The sequence below is a fragment of the Pavona decussata genome, unplaced genomic scaffold (assembly GCF_977016875.1).
Source record: "Pavona decussata unplaced genomic scaffold, jaPavDecu1.1 SCAFFOLD_53, whole genome shotgun sequence".
NCBI lineage: Eukaryota > Metazoa > Cnidaria > Anthozoa > Scleractinia > Agariciidae > Pavona > Pavona decussata.
Window position 1 is genome coordinate 3,087,227 of NW_028145475.1, and position 18,287 is coordinate 3,105,513.

At 39.7% G+C, this 18,287-nt stretch overlaps 2 protein-coding genes across 4 annotated transcripts; both read right to left on the reverse strand.

Moving 5' to 3' along the window:
* Window positions 1-2,748, reverse strand: LOC146480507 (uncharacterized). The gene has a single exon (XM_085109685.1). The coding sequence runs from the start codon at window positions 2,427-2,429 to the stop codon at window positions 987-989; it is 1,443 nt and encodes a 480-aa protein (XP_084965811.1). The 5' UTR covers window positions 2,430-2,748; the 3' UTR covers window positions 1-986.
* Window positions 2,749-5,130: 2,382 nt separating this feature from the next.
* On the reverse strand, window positions 5,131-18,092 carry LOC146480508 (uncharacterized). Of its 3 annotated transcripts, none has more exons than XM_085109690.1 (3): window positions 15,972-18,092; window positions 15,209-15,436; window positions 5,131-5,946 (listed from the first exon to the last, which is right to left on the reverse strand). In XM_085109690.1, the coding sequence occupies exons 1-2, from the start codon at window positions 18,090-18,092 to the stop codon at window positions 15,221-15,223; spliced, it is 2,337 nt and encodes a 778-aa protein (XP_084965816.1). In that variant the 3' UTR covers window positions 5,131-5,946; window positions 15,209-15,220. The 3 variants fall into 3 exon arrangements, with proteins under 3 accessions (XP_084965816.1, XP_084965814.1, XP_084965813.1); XM_085109688.1 differs by lacking the exon at window positions 5,131-5,946 and adding an exon at window positions 12,545-13,492; XM_085109687.1 differs by lacking the exon at window positions 5,131-5,946 and adding an exon at window positions 12,545-13,500.
* Between the last annotated feature and the right edge of the window lie 195 nt (window positions 18,093-18,287).

Genomic DNA, 18,287 nt, shown 5'->3' on the forward strand with positions numbered 1-18,287 from the left:
ATCATCGAATCTTTGAGAATTTATTGTGTAAAAAACTTTATGTAAATCAGGCACAACTAGTCTGCTAAGTGGTGCGAAAAACGTGGGAATAAAAACACCAGCACGTTCACGTACACAATGTCTAATTTGTCGTTTAAAAATTTAATCGCTTTTGCCTTTTCTTGGGATTTTATACAAGAATAAATCAGCTTGGAAAATACAGCTCTACATCATTAAATATCGAAAAATCTTTGAACTGTTTGTACACTTAGTCCTAAGCGCTAATTTACATGGCCTTTCCTATGCTTGCTCTCAATAACAATCACAACCATAATTGCTGGTTTAAGTTTGATTAGAAAACAAAGCCGTCTTTGGAACGAGATTTTTAACAACACCTTCGCATTGACTGACTACTTTACGATTTGCATGGGTTTTGAGACTTATTTTTGCCAAAATTGAAAACACAGATAAATTAAAACCACTTATTGCGTGCTGTTTTTCGTGACTGGATTGCGGTCTGTAAAAGCGGGTTTGATGACGAGCTATTTAGCCAGGTACGACTAGTTATTCTCTCATACTGCGAGCACGGTGGGTGACACAGAAACACTTGTGGTGAGCGAGTTGAATGAAAACAATGGTTGTTGCCCTTAAGCCTCACTAAAAACAAACTTCACCGGTACACAAATCAACTGTCAAACTACTTGGCGCTAAAAACGAAACTTCGAAATTACTGGGGGAAAAGACCAGCGCTTAGTATACTTACTATAATTGTTCAGAATTTTGATAATATCTCCTCAGTTATCAGCTATTCTAAATAACATCTCGCCTACAATAATCTTTCTTTTTTTGCACACATCTGTCCTGAGTGTTCAGCCCAACTTGGCAAACTGTACAAAAAAGCTAAGCAGCTTTGTAAAAAAGTTTCCGTTCCTTAAAGAGATGTGCTAAACCTCAAGGTGTCCTGTATCAGTTAAGCATGACTACTCTTAACTGTGTTCAAAGACTGATCATAGAGTGTACTGAGGCACTGGCGCCGCAGCTGCGTGATAAGAGGCACTAGTACTCCCAAACTGACCTTGACTTGCTTGCATGGTCGGTACAGCAGCTTGCCCACCGGGAGCGATCAGTCGCTGCGACTCAAACATCTCGCGCACATTCGGGAAGCAGTTGGTGTGAGCGCTGGTAACCGGTGGCTCACTGCCTGAGTAGCTTGAAGAAGAGTACCACTGCGCGGGTCTGGATGCTGTGGGTTCATACTCGGCTGTGTATTGCGAGTGATGTTGGCGGTGCACGGGTACGTCTTCTACGTGCGGATTCTGGGTGGCTTGCTGATTGTAGTGACTCAAATGGGGTGAATATCGGCCAGGGACCATAGGCGGGTGCTCGGAACTCATCTGAGTTTCGTACCGGTGAACGTAAGCCCTTCCATTGGGCGTGTTAGTACTGGCGTAGGAGGGCGAGTGGCAAACTGCATATGGTGTGCCAGAGTAGTTGCCACTGCCTTGTTGCCCGTTTTGCGGATAAGAGGGGTAGTTTAACGTGTAAGCGTTCTCGTAAATAGTACACGGTGGAACCGTGGGGAAGGATGGCGGCGTGGTAGCGCCTTGATTTTCGCTGATTTCACCAGGTGAATTACTTGATTGTATCTCACTGTCCTCGGAGCTTACCATGCACTCTCGCTTGCAGGACGGTGGGCTGGCCTTCGAGGTGGGCACTTTATTCTCTGATTTTGAGGACTCTAGAGATTCGGAGCGTGCGGTTTGCGTGCTAGCTGATAGCGTTTCACGCTCTTTAGCTTTTTCTTGCGGAACGGAAGTTGTTGTTGGGCTTTCAGAGCTTGTTGTCTTTGTGTCGGCGGAAGTGTTGTGGTCCTTTTTGTCTTGGATCTCGGCGCTGTTGCTGTTCTCTGATAGCGCCTTGTCCTTCTTTCTGAAGCGCTTTCTCCTTCGCAGGTAGCTTCCATTTTCGAACATGTTCAAACTCTCGGGATCAAGACTCCAGAAGCTTCCTTTGCCAGGCTTCTTATCGTCTCTTGGCACTTTTACGAAACACTCATTGAGAGAGAGATTATGCCGAATCGAGTTCTGCCAGCCTTGTTTATTCTCCCTATAGTACGGAAATCTGTCCATGATGAATTGATATATTCCGCTTAGTGTTATTTTCTTCTCTGGCGCGCTCTGTATAGCCATGGCAATGAGCGCAATGTACGAATACGGCGGCTTGACCATCTCATGTCTCTGATGTGGTACATGTTGAGCTCGCGGGATAGGAGGATAAAGGCGATCTTGCCTCGTTTGATACTGTCCGTGTGCGGGATACACGGGGAAATGAACTGAAGAATAAGGGGACGCACCGGCTCGGTAAAATTCGTAGCCTTGATTTCCATACATTGGCGTTATCATGTTGCTGTTAGCGGCAGCCGAGTTAGTAGGATAAGGGTACATGGACATCACGGCTCTTGTAATTTACTCCGAAGATGCCCGCTTTGAACCTGGACGTAAATGATTTGATAAAAGCGTCGTTGCATGCACTTTGATTGATATCTGGCTCTTTGCTCAAGTCACGCGCTAGATAGACACACTGTAATACGATGTAAATTCGTTTGTCGCCTCTTGATCGAATTACACCAGTTATATATCTTGTCGGTTATGCAATTTTTCCGCGCCAGCCAATCGCAGCGAGCGCAGCTATCTGAAGGCCACACACAGTCACTCACTCCATTAGCCGAACGTACAGAGCGGTCATTTCATTTGCGCTTTTACCTTTCCAACCAATTGCATTATTTCTGCTGTCAACACCATTTCAACAAGTAGCAATTGTTCAGCTTATGATAGGTGTTGCTGCCAAAAAGTATTGGAGCGGGGGCGACATGCCACAAGGGAAGTACTAATTGCCTGTAACGGAGTACGCGCTCAAAGCGCAAAACCATGCGTGCGTATTTTGAACCAGCCAGTACAGTCAAGACTATGATTTACAAGAGTCCACATTGCAAATCGGTTTTTAAGGGACGCTGGCGATTTTTGTTTTGTTACTTTTATGCTAAAAGGAGACAATAGAGAACCATCTGGAAATCTGACAAGGAAAGTAGTGAATACCCGTAACATGTGGGATACATAGGTCTTAAATACCCATAGCTGATCCCTGGTCGATTAATTATAGGTTTGAATTTGTCTACAAAAGGATGAATTTACAGGGGAAACCCTGAAAAAACAAGAACTTAACTATAATTGTCGCTTGATGCGAAAGAAAACAAAGGTGACAAATTCAAGGTTTTGCAAGTGTCACACCACTCACTTAGAATGAAAATCAAGAATCGGGCAGACAGAAGATTATTGGGCACCCGGGAATTTAATAGACTCATCACAAAATCGGCTTTTGATATGGGCTGAAAATAATCAGGAGTTATGAGACTATCTGACGCAGGACATAATGCGTGCTAAGATCTGTGAGGTTTGATTCGGCGGTTTTTTGACACAACTGTCAGTAGGCGTGACTGTCCGAGGGCTTATCTACCGCGATAATGAATAGTAGATTAGCATAACTCCCAGTCAGCACTCACGTTTCGCTGATTGACTTATGGATAGCTTGTCAGATTCTTATCACTCCCTTTGTGTTTTTCAGCGCGTTCGATTTCTGGAGACTTAAAAGATAGTAAATTTAGCGATACTTCCTCATAAGAAGCCCTGTGGATGAGTTGTTTTGTCAAAGCAAATGTTTTTTTTAAGCCTCTTTTTGCCAGTGATGTTTTAGAGCGGATACATCGAACAAGTTAGAGCGCGTAATTAACGTTGGCCTAAAACTTGTGGGGTTCGAGCAAAGGTTGGGTCTGAGCTAAAAATACGCGGGAAACCGAAAATAGCATCCTTCATCCAATTATTGCTAAATCCTTGGCTGACAAAAGCCATATGCGCTTAGAAAAAGGACTGGGAGCGCAGTTTTCGAGTGAAATAACACACGAGAGAAAAAGAATTATTTGCAGCACCAGGGATGTTGGTAAAATTCAACACAGGGTGTTTCGCAATTTTGTTTCAACGTTGCACAAGGCTCGAATGGTTATGCGTCAGTCCCTGCGTAGGTTCACCTGGGTTAGTATGTCATCAAATGGGGTATTAGTATCAGTATCATACCGCAACAATGAGGCATTTTGGCATAGCACGGAACGCTACAAGCATAGCAATTATCAAACGTGATAGCTGTAGACAAAGAAAGGTCTTGGGGTCAAGAGCTGATGGTGGTGGAACGTACCTTGTTTTGACTATTTGGATAAGTAAAAGTTTCCTTCCGATGATCGAGTTTTTCCGTTTAACACCTGGCTAGCAGTGGCAGTGGTGATGTGAAGAGACATGAAGGGTATGAAGGCGCATTCACAAAGCGCCAGTTATATTCGGAACTTCACGACGCGTTATTGTATTAAAAGACATACAAGCTATCTCATGTAGTCTGCTCTAGTTTCAGCTCGGAAATAGCCCTGATGCGGTCTTTGCTTTTAACCCACCACAATGGATTGCTTGAGTTTTTCAGATACTTTTCGAGTTCGAATCATTCAATGTGGTGTTCTCATTTACCCATTATACTAGAAAGCGTTATCACTAAAAGGGGTTACGGTTGTGCTTTGTGGACCGTGCTGTAACAGAGAAATAATGTCTCTTCGCCCATGTAACACCTTGTTACACCTGTATTCGAAAGGTAACAGCTTTTGAAAAAGTTATGGAGAAATGGGGAAGAGATCACAGGGAGTTTAAGCAAGAATACAAAGGACTTAAAATTTACGGTGAGTTAGTAAAATTGTGAACTGCTGAAAAGAAAAACTCGATCACGAAAACAACAACAACAACAACAACAAAAAAAAAACCCGTCAAAGAGCTAGAGCTTAACTGTTAAATCAAAACTTTCACTTTGGTGGCAAAAGAGAATAGAGACAGCTGTGACCGAGAGGAATGCGAGAGCAAATGAAATCTGTCTCGAATTCCAAGAGATCACGAATAAAGCTGTCTCTGGAACACACGGCTCAGTTTGGTAATCCTTCCTTGACGAACTTCCAGCTTTCTCGATCACTGAACACTGAGCCTTCTCAATCTTCTTTTGATATTAAATTTGTCCGTCTCGGATGCATACCTGGCCTAAAAATAGCTGATCCTGGATCGGGAAATAGAGCGTAAAAAGTCCCTGGAAAAGCCGGTATTCGACAGTCTAAGAGATTATTACCGTCAGTGTTTATTTAAATCTCGTAAAGTGAGGGACGTTGCGCATACTTTCATATGCTTCGCTTGCAGGTGTGGAGAGTCCTAAACAGATCCACAACTAGCTGTGCCAACAGCTGCACACAAATTAAAGACTGTCAAGTCGATTTGAAGAGTTGTATTACATCTTTTCGCAACAAATTCCGAAAACTCGGATTCATAACTAGGAAATATTAAGTGGCAAAGGATAACCCTGAATACTTCTTTTCGAATTTCCTGATTGGAATAATCTATAAATAGGGGATGACTGTATTGTCACGATATTCACTGGCTCTAATCGAAAGATCTCACTTTCAGTACATGGCAAAACTGATCACGTACGTGAATACCCTTGAAATGAATGACAAAGAAACGCGACATACTCTGAACAGATTGGACAGAGAGGCGTTGTTTTTTCTTTTGGAACGCTTCCCGGTCCTTTTCAGAAGACATCGCAATTTGAAATATTTTGGTCTCCACAGCAACAAGAAAGTGCAACTTCCCAAGTCACGTCCCGTTTGTAAAACGCACGAAACGACACGAACAAGGTTTCATTAAAGCACGCGAAGACAGTTTGTCTTCTCCTTGAGTACAAAGCAACATCTCTCATAAACTGTTCTCAAGAGTATAAACAACAGTTCAATGCTTGCAGTTAAAACACGAATTATTCCGGCAGTAGTGCAAACTGACCTTTACTTTCCGTTCATAAAGGGTGGCCACTTGTTTGCCTCTCACGCCAATTGTTCATCTACATAATAAAGTAATACAACGTTATGCGTTGGAGACGCGAATTCTCCATTCCACCAACCGTGGGAAAATAACACCAAAAAGTTCCCACAGCCCACTATTCCCAATAGATTAACTGAAGGTTTTCGTCAATATTGACATTTTTTACGGTGCAAAAATTGGGGGGAGGGGGGTAACTTAGAAGTTTTGGTCTCGAGTTCAATAGTTCCCAGTGACCCGTGCTATACTTAAAACTATTTCAGGCGTTTGTCTCCGTTCTCAGCCGCGTATTATAATAGATTTTTCTAAGTCACTCGCTAAGCTTAAGACGATTTCAGTCTAGAAATAGATTAGGCTGTTTGTTTGATCTGTTGCCTGTTTTACTTAACCACTTTCCTAAAACAGCAGCAAACAGATCACAACACAGAGGCAATCAATCACTTAGGCTCAATTTAGACTCAATAGCTCGGATTTTTCCTTATTGAGAAAATGTCAATATGGATTGAATGTACCGTGGGAAAATAAACCAGAAGCCGATCAGTGAATTTGTTTTGAACCTCTTTCGTCCTCATAACTCAATTAAACCTTCACCTTGCTGTTTGACGCAGAAGATTTGTTAAATATTTGTGTCGCTATAAACCCAATTGTTTACAAGGCAAAAATGTACTCTGGGGCTTCTTGTGAGTGCCCCTTACAAACGAACAGTCAAACTGCTAAGCTTTCGAGATCTATGTCAATATTGTTCTTTGGTGTCAAGACGGTTTTACTGTCATTCCTTTTCAATCAAAACAGTGCCAACGTTCAAATTCCACTTTAAAATTTTCCATCTTAAAAACTATTGAAAGCACTAGATTCCTACACATTTTTATTGTCAGGCTCCAAAGCGTCAGCTTTACTGGTCACACTTTGGTGCTCGTTCAAGAAACTCAAAAACTAAAATCTTTACGTAATGACCCAAGGTTAAAACTGTTTTCTTAAAGTTTATGTTACAGCAGCCCCCGTCACCAAGCTTACTGATACACGCTTAAGATACTTGTTTGTAAACTTTGGGGACGTAACGCAATAGTTTACATTAGAACAAAGAGAAAAAGCAAGCGGGGTCTAACATTCCTTCCTTACAAATTTCATACTTCTCCTTTCAAGAGAGCTCTAAAAAGAAATTTCCAAAATGTTGGAAACAATAGCACAACAAGAAAGTACTCCAGCGAAGAACCTTTATTCCAAATGGTGAGCAACATCTTAATTCTCCTTACCCTGATGTCTACTTGATCAATAACTATAGCAGTATGGAGAAAATGCATGTTGGTATTGGGCCGATTATAAGGTTGATAGGCGACCGTGAAAACAGTAAAAATCGTCTATTTTTTCCCGTATATGGCATCTTCATAGCACAAGACCTATAGCACTCGAAAGTTAAAAAAAAGTGAATTTAATCCACGTATGATCTTAGGGCTGAAATTAGAACCAGAGAAAATAACTGATTTTTATTCTTGCGATTCTCAGGGTTAGGCGGTTACTAAGCTTCGGAAGGTACCGTTAAAAAGGGGGCAGGTAATATACTAAAGCTAGTCTTAAAAAGCCTGTTTTTAGCATTTCTGAACGTTTGATTATTTAAACGTGAGCCACCCCAAATGCTTCAAACCGGTATGAAAGTTTAATAACCAAGGATTCTAAGCACACAACCCAGCTATAAGTGTTAAAGCTTTTCCTCAAGTCTCTAAGTTCTGAAATTCTAGAAACTGGCATTCGAGGGTTCCGCAGGCCCCCTTCAGAGGTTTTTTTTTTCTACGAAAGGGCGCCCAAAAGCAATTTCGACTTCTCACCGATACAAAATTTAACAATAAATGACAAAGTGGTGGTATAAAATTGATATTTTGTGATGCGGAACTTTTTAGAAGTTGCTTTGAAAGCAGATTCAATTTTTGTGTGGCGTTTCAGGAGTGTAGTTCGGAACGATTTCATTTTGCGCCACGTTTGACGTGTTCCGATGCAAATTTTATGCGAGAATCCCGCGGGATCGATCCCGCAATGTCGCACTCTAGAATAAACACCGGCTAACGTTGGTCCTTTACTCACCCTTGTGGTGCAATAACGCTTGGTCACCAGACGCAGTAATCAGCTTTTTGTTAAATTCTCGAGAATAGATCTCCGAGTTGGCCTTTTTTATATAGAACCGTCATTCTTGCCGCGTAAAAACGGCAGGATAAAGAACTGATTAATACTTTCCGTCATGTCATATTTCATTCATTTTCACTCTCACTCAGGGGTAACGCAGGATGTCTCATGCCATCCAGTTTCCGGAAAAGGCGCAGTCTGATCACACGTGGTGGGAAAAAACTGACGAAGGAGTCAAAAAACCAAATTAGCTCTGTTGAACGGTGGTACGGCTGTAATTTGAATTTGATAAGGTAAAAGGAATGGTAACTATCCAACTAAAAGCTTTGAGTTACGGATAGCATTTTCCTGTGGAGTATGTATGATTGAAGTGCTCAACTGATATTTTGGTTAAAATTTTGGCCGCTTCTTAACTAGCATTTTCACCTTGAGCTTCAGTTCAGTCAAGATTTGAGAACGCAGCTCAGCTTCTTAACTAGCATTTTTCACCTTCAGGTAAGATTTGAGAACGCAGCTCAGCCGAATCAATAAATTTTCTCAATATCACTATCGTCACAAACCGCCAGCTAAAGTAAGCCGGGTCAGGGTGGCGAAATAGGCTCTAGAGCTGCCCAGCTCAGCAGATCCAACTGACGACTTCCGACAAATAAACAGTATGATACCCTTCCTGCCATAACAGATGGTTGTCGGCTAAGTCGATTGCACCTTAAAACTAAGAGGATGGTGTATACAAGAACTTTAAAAACCGCGCTATAATATTTTCTACATTTCTGTTGATTGTTCGCTGATGAACTGTGAATTTTGCCATGAAGGCAAATCAAGGTTTTCTTTTGGTTTTCCTATTTGCCGAGATGGCCTCAAGAATTGAAGATGTTCTGAACGTTGCTACTGAACTTAAGCCATACTTTTATAACTTTGTTTTCTTTTAATTAAACCGGATAAGGTGATACGCTGAGTTCATTATAGAAAGAAAACAAATCGATCTATTTTCCAATGAGCTCTGAGAACATCAAGGAGTTGATCATATCCATGACACTGACACAACGTAACTTGAGAAACCATATAACGCGAGATAACTGGAAAGTTTCAGCAAAAATTGCGTCCAGTCGAATTAAACGGATCTGTTTTTAATTTACTGACTCGGGTCCCATTTCTTTACTTCTTTCTTATTATCGCGTTTAATCATTACTTTCAATCTAAAATTTCCAACAGTTTTTCAGTTTTCTACTGACTATTCTTTATAATCTTCTTAATGTGGCTAACACTAGCTCAAACTATTTGCGGCAGTAGTGTAGTTTTGCATCCCATTAGTGCTAAAGTCTTGAAAGTGTATTTGATAATGAGACTACAGTGAAAGTCACTCCCATCCTCTTGTTATGATGAAATGAATAACGTCGGGTGTGTATTTTTTGACATAAACGATTGTAAAAAAATGCAGTGTTCTGAGACGTTACCTCCAAGCGTGTATGGGTCACACAGCAAGACACCCGTAAACTGAACCATTTCATTTCTGTAAACGTGCAGGCATCAAGAATTAAGTTAATTTCCCATGCGAAAAATAACCGCAAAGATCGCATTGAAGTAAGTAAGTCTGACTTACTGAACGTCTAAAAAGGAAGCAATTTGCACTATGCGTAGATCTCTTTAGTGACGGCACGCAACTCTACAAACAGAGAAGTTTCCGCAAGTAAGAAAAAGAAACTGCCAAAAACTATGTACATATAACAATTCCTTAGCAGAGAACATAATTTGCACTTGTTTTTTGGTCTGATGAAAATTATTCTTACGAAAGAAAAAAGGGAATTTTACCTTCGAGTTTTAAGTTGCGCTCCAAAGCAGCAACGGAACCTACTTTTTTTGGGAATATCAACGCGTGAAAAAAAAATTAAACCGCCGGCTGGCCGACAGGAAAATATAATCCAATAAAAAGAGCCGTTTTAGCGAGACTGCACCAAATTTAGTTAATACGAACACAAAACCCAAGTGTTCTACGGAAGTAGGTAACGTTACTCTGCGGATTATATCACACAGTCATGAAGACCCCCAGATAAATCAGTGAACACTATAGCGTACAATACAAAGGATACCACGCTTGTCAAATGTATCAGCTGGAGCAAGAATTCACATTGTTTCACGGAAATCTGCTATGAAATAGATCTGTTGTTTTATCGCGTATCTGCGCCGGGGTTATAGAGCTGACAAGGCGCAGAGATAAGGATTTGATTGCTGTGCTTAGCCCGATTTTTCCGTCCTCAGCTAATCACAAAACTCATCAGACGGCTTAACCTCCGAATGTAATGTACATGTTTTTGAAATTTTCACTACGAGAACATTGAAATACAAAGCACCATTGAGAAGTATTGCTCAGTGGGTTTCGCTTGAAGGGCTGTACTTTGGTATTTTAACCGCAGACTGGAAAGTTCGACCTCACCAACATTACATGACTCAACAGTTTGAATCCAGAATGCGCTAAAGGGTAATTACATCCATCTCATCCGATCTGCGATCCTCTTGAACTTATTCCAAGCTACTAATTTCCGCAGGGAAATTTGCTATCGTGTTAGGTTTTCTCGCTGAAAGGTAGCTTGTTTGCTTTGCTAATCGTCCTCTTGTAAACTAAAGTTTTTCATAACAAAGCATTCAACTATGAAAACACATCGTAATTATGGTTTAAGGGTCATACAACTCGGAACGATTAATAAGTGCCACTGCGCGATGACGGCTCATGCCCGTGTGTTGAATAAATACAATACGTTGCCCGAGGCTAGATTAGATTCAGTGCGATATCCTAGTGAAAAGTGGGCCGAGAAAATACCTTGAAACTTCCTTATTCGAGCGCGGTAGTGATGACCTCCAAGAGTCACCCACTGGCATGCCAGCAGTGCAAGCCAACTACATCAGGTAAGCTCAGGATTGAACTGGGTTTATTCAGTTAAGTTACTGAAGGGATTAAAACTAAAAATCAGAGTTCATCAGTTGTGCAGGGGTAAAGCGGCGGTAAGCGTTCCATACGATTGTTACCCTTATCAGTCAAGGTCACAGAAGTAAAGCAGCTCGGCTTTCGAGTGATCCAACTGACTACTTCCGACAAATAAACAGTACGATACCTTTCCTGTCATGAATATTAGAAGGCAGAGATAACGAATAAGCTGAAAGCCAGACCCAACACAAGACTGAGCGACACAACAGACCCATTGGTTCAGTTATCTATTTCAAGAGCCAGTACTCACACTTAATCTTGCCAAAGTAACACCTAGGAACAAACTTATAAACTTTTCTGACGCTTAAGAATTTAATTGCAGAATTAACATGTCAGTTTAAGCCGTAAACTTGGCAGCTACGGCGAATTCAACTATGATAGAAGGCAAATGAGTCGTCATAAAAAAACAAGACCACTCGATAAACAGATCCACTTTTGGTTCATTAATCAAGGAAATGCGCAGATCATTACTCGTGTCTCGACATATGTTGATGAGGCGGGCCAAGCCAGTGAAAGAGTTCAGCAATGAGGCATTCATAAGCGCTGAAGACCATTCACTGCGATTAGGGAAAGACAAGTACCGCCAAAGTGTTTCTCGCGATCCGATTGGTTAACTGTCCGTTATATTGCACAAAACTAATGAGTATTAAACGCGGAAAACCGCCCGTCTGATTTTAAAGGATTTCCCTTTTCGCAAAGGATTTCCCTGTTAGAGCTTGACTGATAAAAGTAAAAACTATAACCAAGCGCCAGTACTTTATAGAGATTTGTACTTTGACGAAGTAAAACCCTTAACAATTGAAGAGTGGTATTCACACCAAAGCTGCTTCTAGCCAGTACATGTCAAACGATAACCGTGATACCAGTTTCAGTTATCCGAAGAGATAAAATAACGAGACTTGGACCAAGATTCATTATATTATCTCTTGGTTACACCTCATACTAAATGTATGATACGAGAGATCAAAAGCGATAGTAACAAGAACAGCGGTTTTTTTGTTTGAAGGGATCAGGGCTCGGGATGTAAAAATTTTGGGGAGATCAGGGATCAAAATATTCCAGCTGCTTAGCCAGCAACTAAAAAAAACCCCAAATTCTTCTTGCAAGTCTTTTGCTAAACTACTCTGCAAATTAGAGCTAGACTTTCCAACTAATCGTTTAAAACGTTTGTCAGGTCATTTCCAGCTTGCAGATTTTTATGTCAGCTGAATGAACTGAAACCGTTTTAAGCTAGTATTTGCCCATCAGACCAAAAAAAATAGCATCCGGCCTAGTGAAACAGACTATACCTGCACGGTTACCACTGCAGGCAATTGTATTGATGTTGCATGGCTTGCTTATTTGCTGTGCATGCAGGGAATAAAATAAAATGAAGTGAGTATGATAACAATTTGTTAGCTAATTTGAAATGAGATGACATGACAAAAGGACATAAAATAAAAATATACAGACAAAATGAAATGAAAAATTCCTGTTAACTATGTTACTTTTTCAACCAGAAAATGGACCTTCAAACTTATCAATATAAAGTTATTTGTTGTAATTCTAATGAAGTCAATAGATTGATAACATTATCAATTTTAGTGCGTTTATTTTAGTTAATAGCACAAGTTAAATGTTAACTTAGAAAAATAAAGAAATGTTTTAGATTTCTCCTTGAGCTGAGAAAATACCAAAAAGCAATAATAATAATAATAATAATAATAATAATAATAATAATAATAATAATAATAATAATTATTATTATTATTATTACTATTATTATTATTATTATTATTATTATTATTAAGTTAAGTACAAGTAAGTCTTGCAATAATAATTTTTATTCTTACCTTCTCAAGTTCAGTAAAGAAACAGCAATATCAAACTAGTGAAAATAAACAATTAGAATTGGAGGTAAACTGTAGTGTACAGGAAGGGGTACTGACTATCCTAAATCTGTTCCACTAAATAGTCAGATGAAATGCAACTTTGAAAACAAAATTGTGCAGCGGAAAATTTCAACGATGAATTTGTTAATTTTGTTGCTTAGTACAGACGGAAGAATCAGTAGCTGCTATTTTCCAAAAAATTACTGTAGAACTGAAAAGGTTTCACTAACACACTTAATAGCTTACCTAATGTAATAGTGTCTCCAAGGGAATTTATGCATTGTTTCTTAATAATGAAGATCAACCACTGACTAAATGTTGTCTAGATATACACACAACTGGCAGAGTTCCATATACATGTAACTCAAAATAGACCACACTTAATGACAGTTCTTGTTGTTTCCTTAACACACAAAAAATATCAACAAACTATAACAATCATCCCTTCTTAAAGAATAAACAAAACTAGTATATTATGAATAAGAAAGAGGCCACAAAGGGGATCCTTGATAGAACATTGATGAAACTGATCCAAAGAACTGAACCAAGGATCTAAACATCTGAAAGCCATCTTTGAATTGACTGCAAGTTAGACGTTAATTCTGTGTGCCTAAAAACAAAGGAATGCACTTCTTCACTTAATGTATACCAAATCGAGGATGTGAAAAGTGCATACACTTAATGAAAATACCTCCAAGATGATTACTATCTGTTGGATGAACCACACACACGAACTCTGCTAACTTTTGCAGTATGCAAATTGTTGCACATAACTTTGTGGAAGTTACGCCGTTGATGTCAGAATCTAATGCAGAAAGAATTCTGAACATCAATCATCCAACAGAGGTTTTATGTGTTACAATTAGTGAGGTATTCTCAGGAAAAGAGAATACTTCTTGTAACATGCACCATGTGAGCCGTGTGATATCTCCATTCACTAGAATAACTCACTAATCTGATTGGTTATTAGCAATATAATTGGCATCAAATTGGAGAACATGCAGCTTTGATGTCCAATTACATTACTTTAACTCCTGTATTCTTCAATGTGTTCCTTTTTCACTGAGAAAGAAACAACCTCTCAAGCAGCAGTTATGATCAAGCTTTTGATAACACTTCAGTGTCCCTGCTATGCATCAACAATAACATTGGTTGATCACTTACTTCACTGAGTATTATTACTATATGAGTGACAGATAACTTATTGATCATTCCTTTTAAAGATTGTAAATTCAAAACGTTGGAAGCATAACATTGTGCATACTAAAAACACAAAAGTTAGTTAAATTGTATTCAGTTTGCAAGTGAAATATATAAAATGTCATATATTTCAATTTGTCATGTTCATGAGAACTCAAGGAAATATTCTGAGTCCCTGACAGGAATATAATCCATTGTAGTGTACACAAAATATGCAGCTTTATATGAAGTACCTAGGCACAGAAGAATGTACAGGATGATGACCAAAGCACGGCTGATTAGAGACGGAGTTGTTTCTTAATGCCTGTGATAATCCACTTCAATTTGTTTAGACGTTATACAACATTGAAGTACACTACCAATGGCCTCAGTTTTGTACACTGGTTAGATGTTTTGATGAGCTAGGTCACCTAGCTTGGTTAAAAAAATGTATGCAATATATATGTACGAGTTATCACATACTGCTAGGATTGGATCCATATTGATATTTTTTTGTTTTTGTTTTTACGCCTGTCCCTTCCATTTTAACATGTATAATGGCCGTACTGCTAGGATTGGATCCATATTGATAATTTTTTTTTATAATGATGATGATTAATGGCCACTTGTATGTTACAAATTATTTTTCTTTTTTCATTTAAAGGGATGTGGCAATTACTAAACCACTATAGACAGACATAATTTATCACAAAGTACAATCCAAGAGCAAAATTACTGGGAATTTTGCCAACCACAATCTGGTGCAGACTGACAGTACTCGGGGTTTATAAAATTAATGTCTAGAGTGTAGTATTGCAGAATTACCATAAATCAAACTAAAATGTCACATAGCAGAATTCCTAGAATAAACCCTGAGTACTTGAAAATGAAATAACCTCAGGGCTTGGTTACATGAAACACACGTAAGATGACTATAGGGCTTACGTAGTCATGTGTCTGGTCTAACTACCAGGGGGTTTTTCTTACATATATTGAAGTCCTCATCTGGAGTTAAAAAGCACTGAAAACAAATGCCATCAGGCTGGAAGAAATTCATCCTAGATATAGGTATGCTCCCACTACCAGCTTTCTATGCTGAGCCTTGATGGTAGAATTTAAGAAACAAAACATATCGGTACCTTGTGGAGGGATTATGGCTTTCTTAGGATGCGGCACTTCTGTCTGTGACCAGCCTTCCAGTCCTTCTTCTGGCACTCCAATGTACAGTACACAACAGCTTTGCAGGCACTGCACTTCATTAAGATGACATCTTCACTAGCCACCCGTCCACAACAGGTGCAATGATTCATTTCGTAGCAGGAACTTTCTCTCCACATAGTTTCTTTTAAGTTTTCAATCATCTTCACCTTTAATTTAGAATATCCAAAGATACAATTAAGGATTGGCCTCAGTATATAATTATGAGATGTATAGTAGCTGGTAAACATGAAAATTTACAATTTGGAATGCCTAAGAAATGAGCTCTCACATGTCAATTTCTGGAATGTAGCATTAAGCTGCTGAAACCATCCCATCAATGACAACTAGTCTTTAGAAGAATTTAGGATATTGCAAGTGACTGTATTCCAAAAGAGACCAGAACTAGAATCTCCATCTTATATTGTATCATCCCTCTAATTTGTTAAATGAGAGACACATACTTCTGCTAAGGTTAGTGGTAAAACCCTAAACTTTAGTCAATTTTTTTTCTTCCATGTTTGTGAAAGAAATAATATAGTCCCAACAGAGTCCAACAAAGCCACCATTGTCATAAGTATCATAGATATAACAATATCATCATTCACAAGGTGTACATGAAAAATAAGTTTATTGTGATAATTTGTAACTTACTGCAATTTTTTGTAACTTAAATGGAATGCTTACACTGAAAACAATATTTACCTTAAGCATGGTATAAATCTCACCACAGGCAAACTTGCATAATCCTGCAAGTCGGAGGCATTTGGCAAACTCTTCCAAGTTGTCTGTATCCATGATTTCCTCGTAGATGTACATGTCATGGCATAAGACCATGTCATTAATCAGCTCTCCAGAGTTATCAATGAATAGTGCTGCATTTAAAGTGAGAGTTCCTTCTGAAGAACAGCTGAGAAATGAGACAGGGTTTCGTCCACTGGACAATAACTCAACAATATAATCTTGAAATTTGGCCAGGTCTTGGCAAGGGCATTCCTTCTTGTGGCAGTTTGGCGATGCCAGAGCTAAACTGTTGTCCTCTCTGAGACAAAGAGGAAGGTCCTTCTTTGAATAACTCTCATAAACGTTTTTTGTTGCAGCAAGCAAATCATTAAAACTTCCTGAAAGTGCTTTCTTCTTTTCAGAATCTGTCTTGGTCTTCCACTTGAAAAGGAAACGACTCACAACTGAAGGAGCAACAGACATTGCTGTCATAACAGAACTTAGTTGGTGTAAGGAGGCCTTGTCGTCACCAAGGCTTGCATACTGTGGTACTTCTTCAACTTTCTGAATATTTTGAATAACTTGAGATTCAAAAGCCTTCTGGAAAAGAAGTCCAACATCAGTGACGATCTTTTCTGAAAGCTTTTCATGGCAATGCTTGGTCATCAACTCTTTCAAGATTATTGTGCAGGATTCTGCCCATTCATAAGGTTCAAAGTTCTCACAATCAATTGCATCAACAAACATGCTGACCGCGTCTTCAACCAGAGCTTCTGTCATAGGAGGAGTTGGCTTATTCTTCCAATACAGCTTTACAAATGAATGTTCAAAAAATACTTCCAGGCTGTCTTTCAAGCTATATGCAATAGCAGTCTTGAACTCTTCTTTACTCTTAATTTGCTTAATCACAGCAAGTGCTGTAATGAGATTTTTTCTTGTTGTGTCTGTTCCAATCTTACCCTTTCCATCTTTTTCCACACACGTTAAGATCCAAGTACCTGCGGAGGCATCACTTGTCACTCTCTTTGCTGGGGCATGACAAGTTTTGCACAAATGTTCCTTTGATTGTTGCCAATCCACACTGCTCAGCTGCCCCTCACACTCGCCCATTTTTGCCAGCTTAATTTGTGTCTTGTTCAGAAATAGCTCCACTACTGGGATCCTTGCATTCAGCACTCTCTCTGCGCTTTCATCATCCTGAATTCTTTTGGCTGAGTCAAGCATGGTGACGGCCATCTTCTGATCACCTTTACAGGCATAACACATTGCCTGGTGTCGAGCTATACCTGCGAGTCTCTCAAAGTTCACTGGGATACTGAACTTTTCCACTGCTTTCTTCTTCCATGCTGAAGTTTTGCTCCTCTGGTTATTCGCCTCGCTCATAAAATCAATCATGCTGTCTGCTCCTAGGAAGAGTTTCCCAGATTCCGGGAAGTTTGTCGGGGGAGGAGGGACGGGGCATCCTAAATGACCTAACTCCGCCTTCTCGAGCCACCAGGCATCAAACTCTGGACGGCGAAGGTCTAAATGAGAAAACGGTTTCTGTATTTCGCTTCCTCCTTTGGCCAAAACAAATTCTTCTTCGTTACTGTAGGTACAGAAACGGGAAACGCGCTCGTAGAATTCAAAACTGCGTTGCACTTCTCGGTTTGCGAAAAGTTTAACTCCTCTCGCTTTTGCTTTTTCGTAGCAAGGAAGAACCAAAAGCTTCGCTGCTTCTTCGACGGGAACTGGCTGAAGAATTGCTTTTCCTTGAGCCATTCGGAAATTACTCTCAAGCACTGAGACTAACTCGCTTTCCCTGAGTTTTTCCACGAGAAAGCCATCACGAATTTCGCCTCCGACGTAGCATAAAATATTCACGAGGTTGTAAGTCACCTTTGAAGGTTTTTCTCCCCTCTTGAAGACGCCATAAACCGAGAAAATGCCTCTCCCGTCCACATTTGACACATATGCCAGACCGTGCTTGTATTTTGACAAAATTTTTGGAGAAAATTTGACACTGTGAGCCATCTTGCTTCTTCTTCGTCGAAATGGCCAATGATACCGCGCCCCGCGCCAGTTTCTTCGCGCCAAAACATTTCGCCTAGTGCATGATGGCATTGCGACACTTACGGGGGTCTAGAGAAGGACAAAAGTTGCTTAACGGTAAAATATTTCCCAAATATAAGATTCGTGGAATCTTCAGCCACTCTATAGATATATTTCAGCATTTCAGAAAAATGTAATGACAACATACATTTAAGGTATTTTAAAATACTGTATTATAACAATCGCTTCTTTGTTCCCGCCCCTACC